Source organism: Crinia signifera, chromosome 5 (genome assembly GCF_055691185.1).
Source record: "Crinia signifera chromosome 5, ASM5569118v1, whole genome shotgun sequence".
Lineage (NCBI taxonomy): Eukaryota > Metazoa > Chordata > Amphibia > Anura > Myobatrachidae > Crinia > Crinia signifera.
Window position 1 is genome coordinate 131726275 of NC_139221.1, and position 18021 is coordinate 131744295.

At 39.8% G+C, this 18021-nt stretch overlaps 1 protein-coding gene across 4 annotated transcripts in view; it reads right to left on the reverse strand.

Annotated features, from left to right (window-relative positions):
- Positions 1-18021, reverse strand: part of RELCH (RAB11 binding and LisH domain, coiled-coil and HEAT repeat containing) — a 159533-nt gene that overhangs the window by 81373 nt on the left and 60139 nt on the right. For all 4 annotated transcript variants that reach the window (XM_083188056.1, XM_083188059.1, XM_083188057.1 and 1 more), the window contains 6 exons: positions 16800-16913; positions 13931-14110; positions 11106-11197; positions 10318-10626; positions 8430-8505; positions 5567-5662 (listed from right to left, as the gene is read on the reverse strand). In XM_083188056.1, coding sequence (XP_083044182.1) covers positions 5567-5662; positions 8430-8505; positions 10318-10626; positions 11106-11197; positions 13931-14110; positions 16800-16913 — 867 coding nt within the window. The remainder of the gene's footprint in view (positions 1-5566; positions 5663-8429; positions 8506-10317; positions 10627-11105; positions 11198-13930; positions 14111-16799; positions 16914-18021) is intronic.

The window sequence follows — 18021 nt, forward strand, 5'->3', positions numbered from 1 at the left end:
GTTGACCTTGCCATTGTTGACCTAATGCTTGTGTCGGCATTCTAACCGTGGCAATCTTAACCATGTTGATCTATTTCAGGTGTCAACCTTAGCCCCGTTGTGATTTCAGTGGTCGACCCAATGCATGTTGACCTAAATTTGGATGACCCAATGACCCATACCCGTTGTGCAGTACAGGACAGTGTGAAAAAATAGGCATTCCTAACAGTGACATATAAACTAAGCAAAATAAAATGAAATAATAAAAAAGTAGAGGGAAAAGGGCAAATCTGAAACAGGAATAAGTGTAAATAAATTGTGCTCATGCAGATTAAAACTAAAAGCATTTAGATTACAACTAAGGGCAGTATTCAATGATAAATTATGCAATGTGCAGCGAATCCTGTTTAGGATTCGCTGCACATTCGCAGGATTCTGGAGGACTGCCAGCCCTCCCGGTCACCCTATTCAACGCCATGAAAAAGAATTCACCGCAAGGAGTGGAAACAGCCCGATTCGCAGAAAAAAAACGGTGAATCGGGAGCATTGAATACTGCTCTAGGAGAAGACAGCAATATCCGCTAACTGCTATATGGGCACATGCATCAAGAGTTCACAAAAATATATGGTATTTAGAGTCCTTTGAATACAATTAGTTAAAGATACGTAACAATGTTCAGCTTAGCACCAGCTGGGTTTGCAGAAATACACAAAATAATAAAAGACTATAAAGATTAACACCCTGTAGGAACCACTGAATAGTACAATAGGATATCCAATTGTAAAGTGCAACGGTATTTGCTGCGCTATATAAGAACCTGTTAATAAATAAATAATCAGGATTACACCAAAGGAATTCAAGATTAGACAATGCAAACACAGCACGATAATCTAGAAGGGTAACACAATTCATTAAAGTACATAGGAACCAAAGCATAGATCTAGGAGGGAAGTTGTGTTAGCCAATCAGGTTACTGGGACCAGCGTTCCCAATAGTACAGAGATCATATGCCCATTAACTGGAGGTGCTGGAAGAGCTGGGGAGAATGCAAGACCCACACAGGTAGAGTCTGAAGGGCAACAGCAAGCAGTACCAATATAATTAGTACAGGTAGAAGCTAGGTAAGATCTAATAAACAAATGGTTGTTCCGATGCTACTTGCAGATTTGTCCAACTGCCTTAATTGAAAAGTGCTTTTAAATATTAATTGCAGACATAGGGGGATGTAATCAAAAAACATTGTATGCAACCTCAAGATGTTCTATTTTGGCACATGCATTCCTACGATTACAGCCTGGGGACGTACGTCAGAATTGGAGATCCTTGCTATTCTGAAGGGGATTACATGCTAGTGACTAGGGGGATAGCGAATAGCAGCAGAGGTTTCAAGGGGGGGGGGGGGGTTATGATACTACATGATACTACAAATAATACATGGAATGACATAGTACCAGGGTAGACCTCTCTGAGCAAACTTAGGGATGCACTAATGCCTGATAGTGTTATTGATATCCAACCAATGGTGTATCTTTGTGCATACATCACTAAATTTATGCCACAGCTGGTGGTCATCTCCATAGGATATCCCTCAGCAGGAACTCAACCACATCAACCTCTGAATCACCCCCATAATTCATTGCAATTCAATATTTGTCTGGTGTAACACGATTTATTTTTTATTTTAATATGACCGTGAACTTAATTTACCACTGTACTCAACCACTACAACTGTACTTTCAGATGCTGTGAATTATTAGTGCAATATAAAACATGTTATATTCACACCTACAGTGAACTTGTCACCACTCCCCACGTTACCTACCATAAATGCTTCCTGTCAGAATTTGTAAAGAAATAGTCACTGCGACTGCCACTGAATGACCATCACGTCACATGAACATTGTGACTCATATACTGTATATGCCATTATTGAGGATTGTTGTCACATGCCTCAGGCAGACAAAGCAAAATCCCTGAAACGCAGCAGGGCTACATAGGGCAAAAGCACACAGGTTTGTTTCCGGATCTTTGATTAGGCGCCCATACGTTTTTTGCTCCCAATGTTTTAAACAAGGGTAATAGAATACCCCCCCTCTGAGTTATAGGCAGATAAATAGGCTTCCATCATCAATATCATTTCTAGCAAGGAATGCTGCCCAGGGTGTGAGGGCAGAGGGTTTGAAATTGTCCCACTTATTTGCAAAAAAATGAAATAAAAATGTTCTCATTAATACTAAACAATTGTCATATTAAACCATAAAAAAAAAAAATGATCAAAACTATCCATAAATATCACTTGGCTATGATTTGCATGACAAATACAGCACTAGTTTGTGCTGCCACCAAGTGGTCCTGGTGATATTGTAGCCTTCTAAATTATCAGCATGTAAAAAAGGAAAGTGCCTACATAAAATGCTAACTAACTTTCATAGAGAATATGTCAGAAAGTCAGATAGTGTTTAATATACAGTCCAAAAGAACATGCACTGGGGTGTCATAATACTAACTGCAGTGATGTATATAGATAATTTTATGTGTGTGTTGATGCAAGCAGTTCTCAAGTGTGACACTGGAATTTAAAAATGCATATTTAACTCTACACCCTAAGGCACTCCACATTGAAGACTGTTGGCATTGGTATAAGATCGCTCTTGTGTTCTACAAGCAGATAAGCCTGGCACAGACTCTGTAATGTAACTGTACTTATATGAGGCCAATGTGTGCTATTTTTGTGTTCTATGGAGGACAGTGTGAATGATCTTTTTTTTATTTGTATTTTTTATGTGGGGCTAATGTGATCTATTTGTTCATGTAGGAGCAAACAGGTTAGTTGTTTTCCTGTGGGGGCCAGTGTGTTTTCTCCCTTTGGGGGACTGATGGTGTGCCTTGGCAATTTAGAATCTTGTTCGGCATGCCACAAATTCAAAAAGGTTGAAAATCACTCATAGTATAATATGTGTCCTGAAAGTTTTACTTTGTTATATTCTGTAGGAGATTTATAATTACCAAACAAAAGCAACAGATTGAACTAACAATTAACAAATAAACCACAAAGGAAACCAGTAGCAAGTCTCCTTGTCTCCAGTAACATTTAACATTTAGTGCAGGGGAAAGCAACATTCAAGCAAGTAAAACCACTAAATATATGCAATAACTAGTTAGATTTTACACTCAAATAAATAGCAGTTCCTAACTTAGCAAACAATGGGCCAGATGTATTACGCCTTAACAAGAGATAAATGCAAGGGTAATAAAGAGAGATAAACTTCCAGCCAATCAGCTCCTTACTGACTTTTTTCAAATACAGCCTTTAACATGGCAGTTAGGATGTGATTGGCTGGACGTTTATCTCTCCTTATCACCCTTGGATTTATCTTGTTAGGGCTTAATACATCTGCCCCAATAACAGCAAAAGGAACCTGTTCAGCATGACACCTGCTCATCCATTTACATGATAGGCAAAATACTGACATACCAGAGAAACAATACTTTTGCTTTCACCATGTATAGACTAGAGAAAAACTAGAAGGTTTGTGATCTCTCTGCCAGGAGATTGGTGGAAAAAAAGACAATGACACTTTCTTGTACTGCATGCTGGGCTCAGAATTTTTCTTTTATACTGTTGCTCCTTAACCCTTTTGAGTGCTAAGTACATTTGTCAAAATAAGTTTTAAAATTGGCAAGCAAACATTTATATTTATCATAATGGCCTCTAATGTTTAACTTGTATAGAATACTGTATATAATCTTTTTGCTCAACATTTTTTATTTGAATTTAAATAATAAATGTGAGCGATGCCGGCAATTTTTTGCGGATATTTTGCACATCTCTCAGAGATGTTGCCACTCAAAGGGTTAATATTTATATCAGGGGAGCACATAGGAGACACTAAAGAACGAATACCCCTTTCACACAGAAAATGCAGGGACTTACCCGGGAAAATGGTCCCTGGATCAAGCAGGGACATTCCCGGGTTGGCCCCTTGCACAACCCCCTTGTCCCTGCATTTTCTGGTGTGAAGGGGGCAGCGGCGTCCAGACTGCGAGGATCCGGGCAGCAGCGACTGGGCACTTGTAGCCCTATTTCCCAGGCAGCGAGGCGGAAAGTGCTGCTGAATTTGGAATCCGCTGTCCAGACCCTGCCGACCCGGACCACGGTAAGTATCTTTCACACCAGCCCGTAACCTGGGCTGGTCGCGGGAGCAACCCTGCTAGCTAGCAGGGTTGAGATCCCGGAAAATTTTCCAGGAAATTTGGCCCGGGAACCTTGCACACCAGAGCTAGTCATGGGTTGTTCCCGGGAATTTTGGCTGGTGTGAAAGGGGTATAAGTCAAAGGCGTTTATTTATGAGCAATAGGTTGTAAAACCTGGTGCTCTTGGTTGTGTTTATGCTCGATGAATGGACCCAGCTAATAAAAACATTTCCCTTTTACCTTTCAGGCATAAACACAACAAGCTCCAGGTTTTGCAATCCAATACAAAAAAATGTGTAGCCTTACATTACTGTGGAAAGGAAATATAAGCAAATGCAGCATTTTTTTAAATAAATAGAAATCAGTTCCTAGTTTTATATTAATACCAGTTCAGGCTGGTTATTCTTAACTGAAAAGGGAACTGAGAGGGCGTAGGCATTGGTGGTAGAACAGTGTTAGGATTGCAGCCTGTAGTGGAAAGTCCATTTACTGTTCAACATTGAATTATAACTTTATTGGCCTTCTGTATCAGATGGAAAACAGGCAGGCCACAGAGACTGTTTTTTTTTTTTTCAATATCACTATTCTGCCTTTGCTTTTACTTGTCAAATCCAGTTCCCAGATATGTGAAATCTCAGTTCTATGAAAGCTCCAATATGAATCAATCATTTGAAATCTTCATTTCCTTAAATCACAAGGGAAAGAAGCTGGTTGCTGGTTGCCCATTCAAGTACATGAAAGGGTGGGGTAATACTTGGTAAGGAAAAAAATACAAGGTTTCCCCCAGCACACGAGTAACCAGATTTAAATACTACATGGTAACAGAATTCAGAGATCTTTGTTACATACTGTATATTTGCGCAAATAAATGTGTAAGCCACTAAGCCGTTCTGTACTTCTGCAATAGTACAAACCATATAATATAATGCATATACAGCATGTAAGCTATGCTTCCTAAATAAATGGGTAACTATTCCAGCTTAGGCAGCGCATTGGAGGGTAGTTATATATAGTCTGTACCATAGGCAAAATTCTGAAAAAGACAAAATCCAACTTACTACACTGATGCTATGTGAGCATATATGTTGATAATGCATATATGAAGCAAATGTGATCCTAAGTATTACTCGCTACTATGATTTTTTAATGCATTGACACAGAGGACAGAGGGGGAAAAGGATCAGTTCTCTCCATAATGGTATTATTTTGTCATACACAAGGGGAAGTGGCTGGGATGCCATGCGGTACTACTGAACTCACCTGGCACAGAAGTATAACCGTTTTCTAGAAGCAGACGCATGCACGAAAATAAAACTGTCAACTGAATTAATTTACTGTTTAAAGCTTGTAGACTTTAATCTATGTAAATTACACATAAATCAGATTTCATACCTCACGTTTTGCAAGGAGCACATTTGGGACAATATGAGGCAGGCAGCGTCCCAACATCAACATGACTCCGTTCTCACTGTCAGCGATCCGAGACACCTGAAATCAAAGAAAGCCTGTAGGTAACTTGTACTGACCAGACCTAAAAGCAGAGCTGCCATTACATAGAAAACTAATATGATCTTTGCAAATATAGACCTCTAATGTTATAACAATGCAGCTAATCACAAAGCCATCGACAACTACAGGTCCGTATTCAAAACACTGCAGCATGAAAAATCTTTGATCTGGTTGTAAGGCTTTTTTACACTTTTTATGTAAGGCTTTTTTACACTTTTTAGTTTAGTTTTAACAGGTATGCAAGTTATATACTGTAACAGTTTTAAAAGTTCTACCAACTGTGATGTACGGTAGAACAGAAGTATAATGGAGTTAGGTTGTTACGTTGACAGTGTCTACATTAACAGTCAATAGCTCGACCCTTATTGGTCGACAGACCGAAGTCGACATGCTCCAGGTGGACATTGACAAAATGGCAACACAAGCAGTAAGACGACATGGCAACAGTCTGCACATGAAAAGCTTAAAATGAGATTTCCTTTATTTTATAGAACGTTTGAATTCTTTACAATCCCTGTGGACTATCATTGAGAATGGTTAAGCCAAGCAAGCCATGGTAGGGCACACACTACACTGATTGGGGGTACATGTTGACATAGACACCCCAAAAAACTGTAAAAAAAAAAAAACCTCATGTCGACCTTTTCCTGTGTCATCCATTTCCATATTGACCTACTGTTTGTTTCAGCCTTTTGTCAGTGTTGACCTACTGCATGTCAACCATTCATGGTTGACGCAATGACATAGATTCTGCCAACCTAGTAATCCATACCAGTATAATAATGTAGGACAATAAAATCTGGTAGTCCAAAAGGAATGCTTTTATTGTGTATTTAAGAACATCAATGTGGTACTGTAAAGGCCATTCTTTTCTCCTGACCTACGGTAATGCTTATAAATCTTAAATGTGCCCATTTATCAAAGTGTGTTATACATTCAAATTTTGTCGCAAGTTTAAAAAAATCAAAGAGATCGTGAAAAATTCATGTGGACCTTTCCATGTGTCAACATTTTTCATGTCGACCTTTTGAGCAAAATGAGCATATCAGCCTTTTTAAGTGTGAACCTATTGACTGTCTATCTAGACACTTTAGCCCTTTCAGCAGCTCCCCACCCAGCTAATAAAGGATTTACACTTGTTACTTTTCTGTAACTGATCAAATCAGGAACTATCCATGATGGAAGACTGTGAAATACAGTACGTTGATGTATGCAATTTTACTTAGTACTTATAAAAAAGGAAACTCAGCTATTGAATATGGCAGAAATGTAGATTGCAATTTGTTTTGAGTAAGCTTTTAAGTAGTTTTACAAATCCCCAATCACCTTATGTGTTTAAAATGAACTTCCATGATGCCACAGTTATACCGCAAACAGTATGAAAATCTGGAACTTTGGAATTACCTGGTTTCAAGCAGGATTCAGATTTAAGTTACAATATTAAAATCTATACTGTGACAAGGCTCACCCATCAGACGGTTGGCTGGTGTGCTACAGTGGCAGAAATTCACCATGCAAGCACCAGCCACTAAAGCTGGGTACACATATATACAATCGTCGGGCCGTTCTTCCAATCTGGGGGCAAACGGCCGTTCGATTGTATAGGTGTGTACGCTGTCCCAATTGCTGCTGTGCGACCGATAAACGGCCAAAAACGCTCTTGGCCGTCCACGGTCGGTCGGTCGAAGGTTCTTTGCTGCTTAATATTTCATCCGACAGGACGGCTCCATATCGGAACAAAAGTGAAGTGTGTACGCACGTTCGATCGATATGCTTGACAGTTTGACAAAGCACGGTGGTATGCTGCATTATGAGAGACCCTGTAACCCTTTGCCTGCTGTTTTAACTAATGTGTGTTTAATGTCTCACTGCCCCACACTTTAGAGGCATCACTTTAAGACATTAATCAATGTTGAAGTTTTAATAGAGTGGGCTGGAAGCTCTTTTTTTAGGGCACCATAACACACTATTAAAACTTCAACATTGATTAATGTCTTAAAGTGATGCCTCTAAAGTGTGGGGCAGTGAGACATTAAACACACATTAGTTAAAACAGCAGGCAAAGGGTTACAGGGTCTCTCATATACTTCTTCTTGCGATTGTTTGGACGGGAGTACATCGGACGTCTCAAGCAAAATTGTACATATGTGTACGCGCAGAACGGTCGTATGTTTTGGACGGCCGAACGTGTATTCGGTCGATCGAACGGTCGCAAGAAAAAGGAAATTGTACATATGTGTACCCAGCTTAAGGCTTAGTAGATTTTACCTTGTATAATTATAGCCGCTGTAAAAAAAATATCTTATCTTCAAGCATACATACCCAATTACATATCCCCTAATCGGGCCTACACATGGGGCAATTTGAAGGCATTTTCTCAGCGATCTTAATAGATTGCTTAGAAAATGCCTCTACATCGCTCCATGTGATGTAGAGGTAGTGATAGCGATGCGCGATCATAGTGTCTATAGTGATAGCGATGCGCGACGCTATCGCCCAGCAATTTATATCCAGCGTGCTGGATAAATCTATATTCGCTAGTGTCAGGGCCAGTTTTGTCACCGGAGAACACTTGCCCTGACAGATTGCTCAGCACACATCGCTGTGTGCTGAGTGATCTTGCAGAAGCGTTCTAAGCGATCTTGCATCACTCGGAACTTCAGCATCTCCCCGTGTGGAGGCACCTTAAGGCATTAAAATAAGCAGCGTATTGTTGGATTAAAAACACTCTGGAAAAAAGTATTACCTCTGAACCCAAGCGACTGTCAGCTGACATACGGCAAAAAGACAGTAGTGCTTGAAGAAAGGCTGGTGACAGTTTTCTGTGGTGAAAGAATAAAAACAATTGAAGGTAAATTAGGTTGATCATATGGACCAAAATATCTAAATAATAACTGAAATGAGGATGGCGATGTCAGCAGTTGTATTTACAACAATATTAAAAAGTTAAGTATAAGAATTGGTTGCACCTCTATATTACATTATGATAGATAGGATAGATAGGAGAGTTCCCTTTTAGAAAAGTCAATATTTATCTCAGCTGAATTGATGTGTCAGGCAGTAACAATGCTGCTGTGATGACAAAGTAACTTCATAAAGGTGTCAGAGGAAAGCTAAAAAGTTCTGATACTACGTCTACAAAGTACAGTGTAAATCGCATTATACACATAGTTGCCTACCGTCCTGCATTTTGCAGGAGACTTCCTGAAATAACAGCAATCTCCCTCATTAGTCTAGCAATCTTCCTCATTTCACCTAGCACACATTATGTAGCGGTTACATTTTTTGGGAAAAAGGAACGAGAGATAGATACAGTTACATTGAATTATCAGCACCATTTCCCGGCGTTGGTGATAAAACACAATGATCCCTATGGCTACATGCATCTCTTGTGGCCATTTATATGGAACCACATGTTAAACACAATAGATGAACAATCCCTGACACGTACCAGCTCTTACTAACTGAGATTCCTCTCAGATGTAGTAGAACACAACAACGCTTCTAGGTGCCACGTTCACAACATCTTCAAATATGGAACTAGACACACCCTTTGGGTGGAGTATGACACGTCCCCTCAATGGGCGCTGTGCAAAATTCTACTACCAATCATAATCTCCCTGAAACTAGTTTTCAAAAGTAGGCAGTTATGATTATATATATTTTTTAATATTCATTTGTGTGCAGTTGCTTGCATGTTCTATTTTCATTCATCTACTGCATTGCAAATAAGACAGTACAATCAAAACTAAAAATGTAAACATCAGTTAAAAAAAAAAGTTAAAACTATGTAATATTTAAACAAATAGAATAAAAATATATAATCCTGGATGTAGGGATCTGTGGCTAAACAAATGGGGTAGATACTAAGCACTTGTTTATTTAAATTGTAAGTACATGTTAACTAAATGTGCAAAGTTATATAAGCCAGATAAAGCATTACTCTATCTGTAATGGGTATTTAATTCAATTATGGTCGATAAAAAGAATCCCAAATGTACGCTTAGATAAAATCTACATTATATGCACTCAATAAAGCGACAGCTAACACAAAACCCAATCAACCACAAAGACTAAACAATATTACACAACACTGCTGGGTGGGAAAGGTGGGAGATGAGGGGAAGCTTGGCTGATCTGGAGTCTAATCTGTAAATTGATCCATCCAGTTCAATGTGTCTGAAATGATCTGGATCAGAGACAGGACCTCTGTAAGTGAACCAGGAAAAGGAACATAAGTGTTTACTGAATTCTATCAATTCGCAGATTGCAATCATTTTATGTAACTGTACATTGAATTACACATTGGAGTGTTAAATTGGTCTTTATCATTTTGGTTTGGTTCTTGTTAATTTCCCTTTGCATTTTTAGTGTACATACACCCATATAGGCGAGAACTCCAACCCCATTTGTTTCATCTCCACTGCAAGGTGGGTGACCTCACCTACTCAGCCACTCCCAAATATTAGAGAGGGGGGGCTGGAGTAATGGCAGAGAAGCTGCTAAATGAGAAATTGTTGTGTGCTTTGAGCTGCATGCTTGTAGCGCACCTCCATCTTAATTTCCGCCTGAGACTTCCCTCCAGTGCACAGCTCCAGCTTTTTACAAACTTGGAATAGCTCTGCACCTCTTACCTATTAGGCTGATCAAATTGGATTCCATCTTTAAGTGGCTGTGTGCACAGAAGTGTCTTCTTACTAAGCTTGGACAAGTCGGGGCTGGGTGGAAAATCCTGAGACAGATGAAAGTCTATTTCCGTGTGTTCTAGAGGCAGACTTTCCTCTGTAGTCTCACATTTATGGTCAGTGTCTGACATTCTAATATCTATGTAATAGTCACTCTCCTCTGAAGTCTGTCCCTGTAGTTGCCTAGGAGGCTGCTGGGTTTCAGGGAACACCTCTGCCACAGAGTTCACAGGGTTTAAACTGAGATCTTCAATTTCCCTGAAAACAAAAGCATAATTGTAAATAGAAAATTAAAAAAAAAATCCTAATCTAACAGGATAAAATAATATTTCATGCTTATTATTAAAAACGGGTGTATTCAACAAAATCAGTCATTTGGAATAAATCTAATAGACATCTATATAATAATAATAATAATAATATACGGTTTATCAGATTATTCTAATGCTGTGTTCACACAGTGAGATTTGACATTAGATTTTGACATAGTCATTGAAATAGTATGCAGATCGCACAGGTTTTTTACCTTGTGATCCCAATGCGCGCTCCTGTGACAGCACAAATCGAAACCCAGATAGACAGGGCTGCAATGACTATATAGTGCACATCTAAAGTACAGAGATAGCAAAGATTGCATAGCACTCAAATCTTAAATCGAATAGCAAGGGAATCTCACCGTGTGTACACACCATAAAACAATTACCATGCTCCCATACCCTGGTAGCAGAATTACATACCTCTGGAGAGTTCTAATTTGATCCAGTAGAGTTGCTTTCTCGTCATTACATTGCCTAATTTTATTCTCTAGTTCTTGCACTAATGCTGATGGCTAGAAGAAAGAGGAGATTAATAAAGTGAAATTAACAAACATGCTTAGAATGCGGTACAAATGCTGTTAACTGAAATTTATGCCCAAACACTTATTAGGTGAACAATGCTTGAACAGGCTCATCAGCATGGAGAAAACTATCCAGATGTATTTATGAGCTTTTCTTCTTTCCCCTTCAATTAACCTAATTTGGATTTTTTTTCAATTAAACTATTTTTGGTTTGTGGAAGGAGAGTACCAAGAGGAAACTCACACAAGCACAAGGAGAATATATGAACTCCATATAATTTAGGGCAGGGGTGATCAAACCGGCCCTCAAGATCTACCAACGGTCCATGTTTACCAAATCAGCAAGCTGGTGCCCAGCTGTAGTCATTACAGTCACATTTTATGGGCAGTACGGATGGTGTAATGGTTAGCATTACTGCCTCACAGCACTGAGGTCATGGGTTCAATTCCCACCATGGCTCTAACTGTGCGGAGTTTGTATATTCTCCCTGTACTTGCATGGGTTTCCTCCCACAATCCAAAAAAATACAGGTAGGCTAATTGGCTCCTGACAAAATTACCCCAGAATGTCTGTGTGTGCGTGTATATGTGGTAGGGAATATAGATTGCAAGCTCCACTGGGGCCGGGACTGATCTGAATGTTCAACTATACTCTGTTAATAAATAAATAAAATAAATACATTTTCAAACACGCTGCATTCATTCCTACTATAGATCCACAGGTTGCCTGAAAAATGATGATAAGGTAGATATGATGGTAGATCTGGAGGACAGGTTCGGCCACCCCTGCTTTAGGGTCATGGTGGGAATGGAACCCATGGATCTCAGTATGGCAGTAATGCTAACCATTATACCAACCGTGCCCCCCATGGTAAAACAACTTTTTGTTGTTTTGAATATACAAAAATAAGGAAAACATCAGCAGCCCGAACCTATGGACTTATTGTGTGCCTTTACACACAAAATGTATCTACAGGTAAAACTGCCAAAGAAAACAAGTAGAAATTATTCATAATTCTAAATGTGTGATAAAGTGTACCTGTTGTCTACACACCGTGCAGGGTGACTTTTTGGTTTGAACATACGCCTTCAGAACCAAGTAACACATTTCACGCACATGCCCACCCTGATTCCTGCTTTTTTCAGAAAGGGTGTGGATGGGACTGCAAGATATGAAGAGTTGGCTGTGTGTTGCCACTGTAAGCCTGTTTCCAGAAGCAAGGTCTGCACCAAGGAAAGGGCTGCAGCCCTAGTCCACCATGATAATAATGATGTGTATGAAACCAAACGCACAGATATCAACAATTCGCTTGCAGGGATGCAACTATAATATATCTATACAAATTGGGAGTATTTGTAGCAGCATTATAACATAGTATTATACCATGCATCAGGTTCCATTTGCTATTCAGTGCACATTGGGGCAGATATATGAAGCCTGGTGAAGTGATGAAGAGAAGATAAAGTGTAAGATAAGGCACCAGCCAATCAACTTCTAACTGTCATTTTTCAACACAGCTGATTGACTGGTGTGTTGTCAGATTGCACTTTATCTCCACCTTATCTTTACTTTATCACTTCACCAAGCTTCATACATCTGCCTATTGCTATTTATGGGACTGCAGAAAATCACTACACTAGCAACTAGTTATGTAACTGAGGTATGATGCACATGTTCACCAATTGCTTGGTAATTGGAATGCAAATGTTCACCAATTGGTTGGTAATTGCTCAAATAGACTCTCAAAAGGTAGCTCAACGCGCTTCCCTGAGGTTAATTCCCCCAGCTTCTTGCTCCTGAAGAAGCTGGGGGACTTTTACCTCAGGGAAACGAATTACCAACCAATTGGTGAACATTTGCATGGACATACCATCTTTTCCACAAGAAACATCTTTTCAAATGGGAATATAAATACAAGTGTATCCGGAGGCTGATCCGAGGCGACCCAAGAATTGCTTGTTCATCCAGGTTTTACCTAAAAAATACCATATTGGGTACGTGGACAATACCATCTGACATCTTTCCACCAATAACCCATTGGAAATTGCTGGCTACCTGGTCAATCGTCTGTCGCTATACATTTAAATGAGACATCCCAATTACCATCCAAAAGCACATCCACTGGTAATATGCTCTATAATATGGTTTTAAATTACATTTTTTTGCATTAATGGAATTCCATATGTATTTTTTTACATTGTATTTTGTAATAAATTAACTATTAATTGTATACATTGAGTATATTTATTCACTAACAACAGCCGGCGCTTGTACATTTGCATTCTGTTAAGTATATCTATGCTAGGCCACAGGTGACATAATTAGTACCACAGTCAAATTGACTTGACCCCTTCGGTGGTATGCTTGGACATTTTCCAGGTTGAGCTGCACTTCTTTGGCTGGCAACCTCGAAAATTTCCAGACATTCCCCCACCGCTGTTCGCACCTGCCGCTTGAGGACCACGTTTAGGAACCTCTAAATTAGCCACTTTCACCATAGATACACTTTAAAATTTCCAATTTTCTCAGGATTACAATATTCTTTCATTTATGTCTGTTGAATATTAAAATTCTACAGTAAGAAGAAATAAGTACCACAACACTTTGCTGCAAATGAAACATTTACATTATGCTTCAATGTTTACAGCTATATTACACAGAATACCATCCTATTCTTGCTGGCATTTGTAGCATTTCATCTAGTCACTGAAACACTGCTTCACCTGAATAGTTTGTGATTCCGCCACAGGTCTCTGCATGCTTGGAAGAGGCTCCAGATCATCTTCCATCACACTAACTGCTATGTCTGCAGTGTCCTTTACTACTCCAAAGCTCCGGTAAAGCTGCAACAAGTCTGGAGGTTTTGGGATGTTCAGTCCTACATCATCCCACATTTCAAAGTCCTGAGGAAATAAGATGCAGTGATATTAAATAACAAATGCAAGAAGCCATTTTAAATAAAGATTATGGTGTGACAAAGTCGTCTATAGATGAATCTCCGTTGAAGACTACTATAAAACGCATAGTAAGAAAATATTCCTTGTCACTTATTCTTAACAAACGCATTATAAAAAGAAGCATGGAAAAGTTAGGATTGGATGGTGAAGTCACTTGAAAACAGCATAAAGCCAAATAACAGTGTTTCGCGTAATTTAACTTTTCAATATTAAACCCTGCTATTTCCTTAGTTCCTATGTAAACTGTTCACCCAAACCGTTGTGGCCTTCAAAGATAGCTTATACCCCTTTCAGACATATGCAAAACTCCCAGGATTTTTCACGTGCACTTGCATAATACTGGGAGTAGCGTATATGTCTGAAAAGCTATTCCCAGGATTTTAGTTGACTAAAATCCTAGGCCCTGCACGCCTGCAATGGACCCAGGATTTTAAAAACACTGGGATTTTACCGGGTTTAAAATCCAGGGTGGTATGTCTGAAAGGGGAATTTGTCTTTCTGACCTCGTTCAAACATGAAGCAGAGTGGTCACTGCCACACCAGAACAGTTTGGCCTCAATTCCCCCAATTTCTAAACGATCTCAACCGATTGTATGTAATTTGATTCTAATCCGATGAGCGTCCCTGATGGTCGTTTGGTCATTTTGCAGATCCTACCTGCTGAAGTAAGGATTTGAAAACAACCCCTTCCCCTGGGTACAGATCAGAATTGGATCGGATACAGATTGTGAGCATATGGTTGCTCACGATCATGATTGTTCTGGTGTGTACCTAGCATCTTTGGAGGATTGAACAATTGTAGCAGTAGAAATGTAATGGAAACATAATGAACTCCACACTAGACTTTGAATAGTATTATGACTAAATCATCATTTTCTATGATAGGGCTGTCCCTCACCGGGGAGCTCCAGGAGTCATTAAATGTTTATTAGCCAGGGGATCCGCTAGCCCGAGTGTAGGAAAATGAGAAAGAACCGATTACCATATAAATCACTTTAAAGAAGAATCAAATATTTACTATTTTTCTGACATTTGAGGCAATCTTGAATTGAAGTCTCTTCTTTAAATACTGAGTATCCCTTAGAGACTACTGTTCCTATTAGATGAATAATACTTTGTAGCCTTTAGAGCAGGGATGAGGAACCTTCAGCCCTCCAACTGTTGTTGAACTACACATCCCAGCATGCCCTGCAACAGTTTTGGCATGGCCAAGTAGCAAAACTGTAGCATGGCTTGCAGAGATGTGAAGTTGAACAACCATTGGAGGGCAGAAGGTTCCCCATCCCTGCTTTAGAGGGATACTTGTTAAACAGCGGTAACGTTGAGGATACAGCAGTTCTCCACTCTTTAGGTGCCTCTTCCAATGTTGTAACTGACAGCTTGTAGATGGCATTAGGTAGTAATTGTAGAATCTATCACTCCCCTGCAGCATCATAATTGGACACACAGCCTTAGCATTATTAAGATGATGTGCACAGTCTAAAAATCTGAAGCTTTGGCCAGCGGCCGTCTAATCGTTAATGGGTGATGTACAATAATCCAAATGGGCATAAAGCCAGTGACATCAATGCTACCCCACCAACAGTCCTGCCCAAGCCATCCCCTCTAAGTAATCTTTCCAGCTAGGGAAATAATTGGAGTCAGTGACACGTGTGATATGCAGAATATGGACTGTCAGAGCCACCAGAAAGGTAGCTGTAGAAGGATAGACCATGTATAGTTTATTTCTCAAACTATGGACTGAACCTGCAGTCGTGCAGGTTAGAAAGCCATGGCACAGGATGTTGAAACTTTAATGGCATGTAAGTTGGTTATGACAGAGAACCTCCTGTGGCAAATTACCAGTTGGAGGCATTACAGTGCGCTTTTTAGCTACTGGGGGCTTTACAGTGTGGCATATTACCAAGTGGGGGTATAACTGGGCACCATATGAATTTGGGCTCATATATGTAGTATATCATCATTTTGTTCAGTATGCCATGAGATGGAAAAGATTGAAAATATCTGCCTTATGAACATAGCTGCTAATGAATGCTGAATGTACAGTATGTGATCTATCAATTAACTGCAAGCAAGCATCACATAATAGCTACTAGGAAACCAGTGAGAAAAAAAGTGTGGCCCTCCATTCAAAGCCTTGTCCTGAATATTGAAGACTCTAGAACTGCATGGTCTTTAGCACAATTTACAATGCCCCTGTATTATAGAGAAAAAGATTATTCTGACAGCATATCTATAACAGCACTGATGGTGTAGTGGTTAGCATTACTGCCTCACAGCGCTGAGGTCATGGGTTTGATCCCCGCCATGGCCCTAACTGTGTGGAGTTTGTATATTTCTCCCGTGTTTGCGTGGGTTTCCTCTGGGTACTCCAGTTTCCTCCCACATTCCAAAAATATACAGGTTGGTTTATTGGCTCCCAACAAAATTAGCCCTAGAACGTCTGTGTGTGCGTGTACATGTGGTAGGGAATATAGATTGTAAGCTCCACTAGGGCAGGGACTGATGTGAATGTTCAAAATTATCTCTGTAAAGCGCTGCGTAACCTGTGTGCGCTATATAAGAAACTGTTAATAATAAAAAACATGTGCAACATGTCTGCTGCAATAAAGGTCATATGAAAGGCACGCATTACCTGTTCGTCGTTTTCATCAGAAAAGGTTATAGCCGTAAGCTTGTTGTTATTTTTCAATAAATATTCATTGACAAGGAAATTCAATGCTTTTTTTTCAAGAGGTTTTATAGGTTCCTGAAAAAATAAAACCAGACAGGTGAAACCAAACCTCTAATACAGGGGTTCATAAAGTTGAATCATGGCCCCCCGAAGCATCAGAAATCTTTTTGCGGCACCCCTAGGCTAAAGGTTTCTTATTGAGAAAGTCAAAAACAAATATTAAGTTAAATAAATTGTGTCTATATCTCATAATTAGGATCAGTTATGTGGTAATGGACAGGATTCACTTCTGTTTGTCCACAATTTGACTATTATAATGGACATAAAAAACTTGAATTAGACCAGGACCACCAACCCAGGGCACCCCGGCAAGTCCCCCACGGCACATATTTTGGGAAACACTGCCCTAATAAATATGCTAAAATGGCACGATTGCTTCATTAAAAGCACATAGGTCCACATCTTGTTGCAAAACCTATGTGTTATTATGCAACATAGGGTAATTGCTACTGCAAAAGAAAAAGCCTATAAATTGGGTATACATTGGGCTTTTACTGTATCGTGAGAAAAGCATTTTTTTCGGGTCAGTAAACTACCATGGTCAATAGGATACCACACTAAAAATACCATTGTGCCTACACTTTAAACAAGCATTACATTTCACAGAGTGTACAGGCACTTGCATGTTCCGCAAAGGTGGATATATTAGCTGCAATTCCATTTCCTTCATATAGGCATATTCCTGCAGTATGTTTGTCAGTGGGGTGTGGATCGTATTGTCGACACCACTTAGGTCGACAGTCATTAGGTCAACACTGTTGGGTCGACAGGTGGCAAGGTCGACAGGTGTCTAGGTCAACATGGGTGAAGGTCGACCGTGTCAATGTCGACATGGGACAACGTCGACACAGCGTTAGCTCAACACGGGTTAGGTGGACAGTTCGGAAGGTCGACATGTTTTTTTTTTACTGTTTTCTGACCCGAATGTTGACATGGACACAGTTGGAGGTCAACCGCAGCCCCACGCATTGCTCGTTACGCTCGCAAAGCTTTGGGCACGGTGCCTCGCTGCGCTCTGCAAACTATTTTATTATCCCACCACGCAATAGTGTATGGTAGGGCATGAAATGCCACCTGTCGGCTAAAAAATCAGTAAGAAAACCCATGTCGACCTTCCGACCTA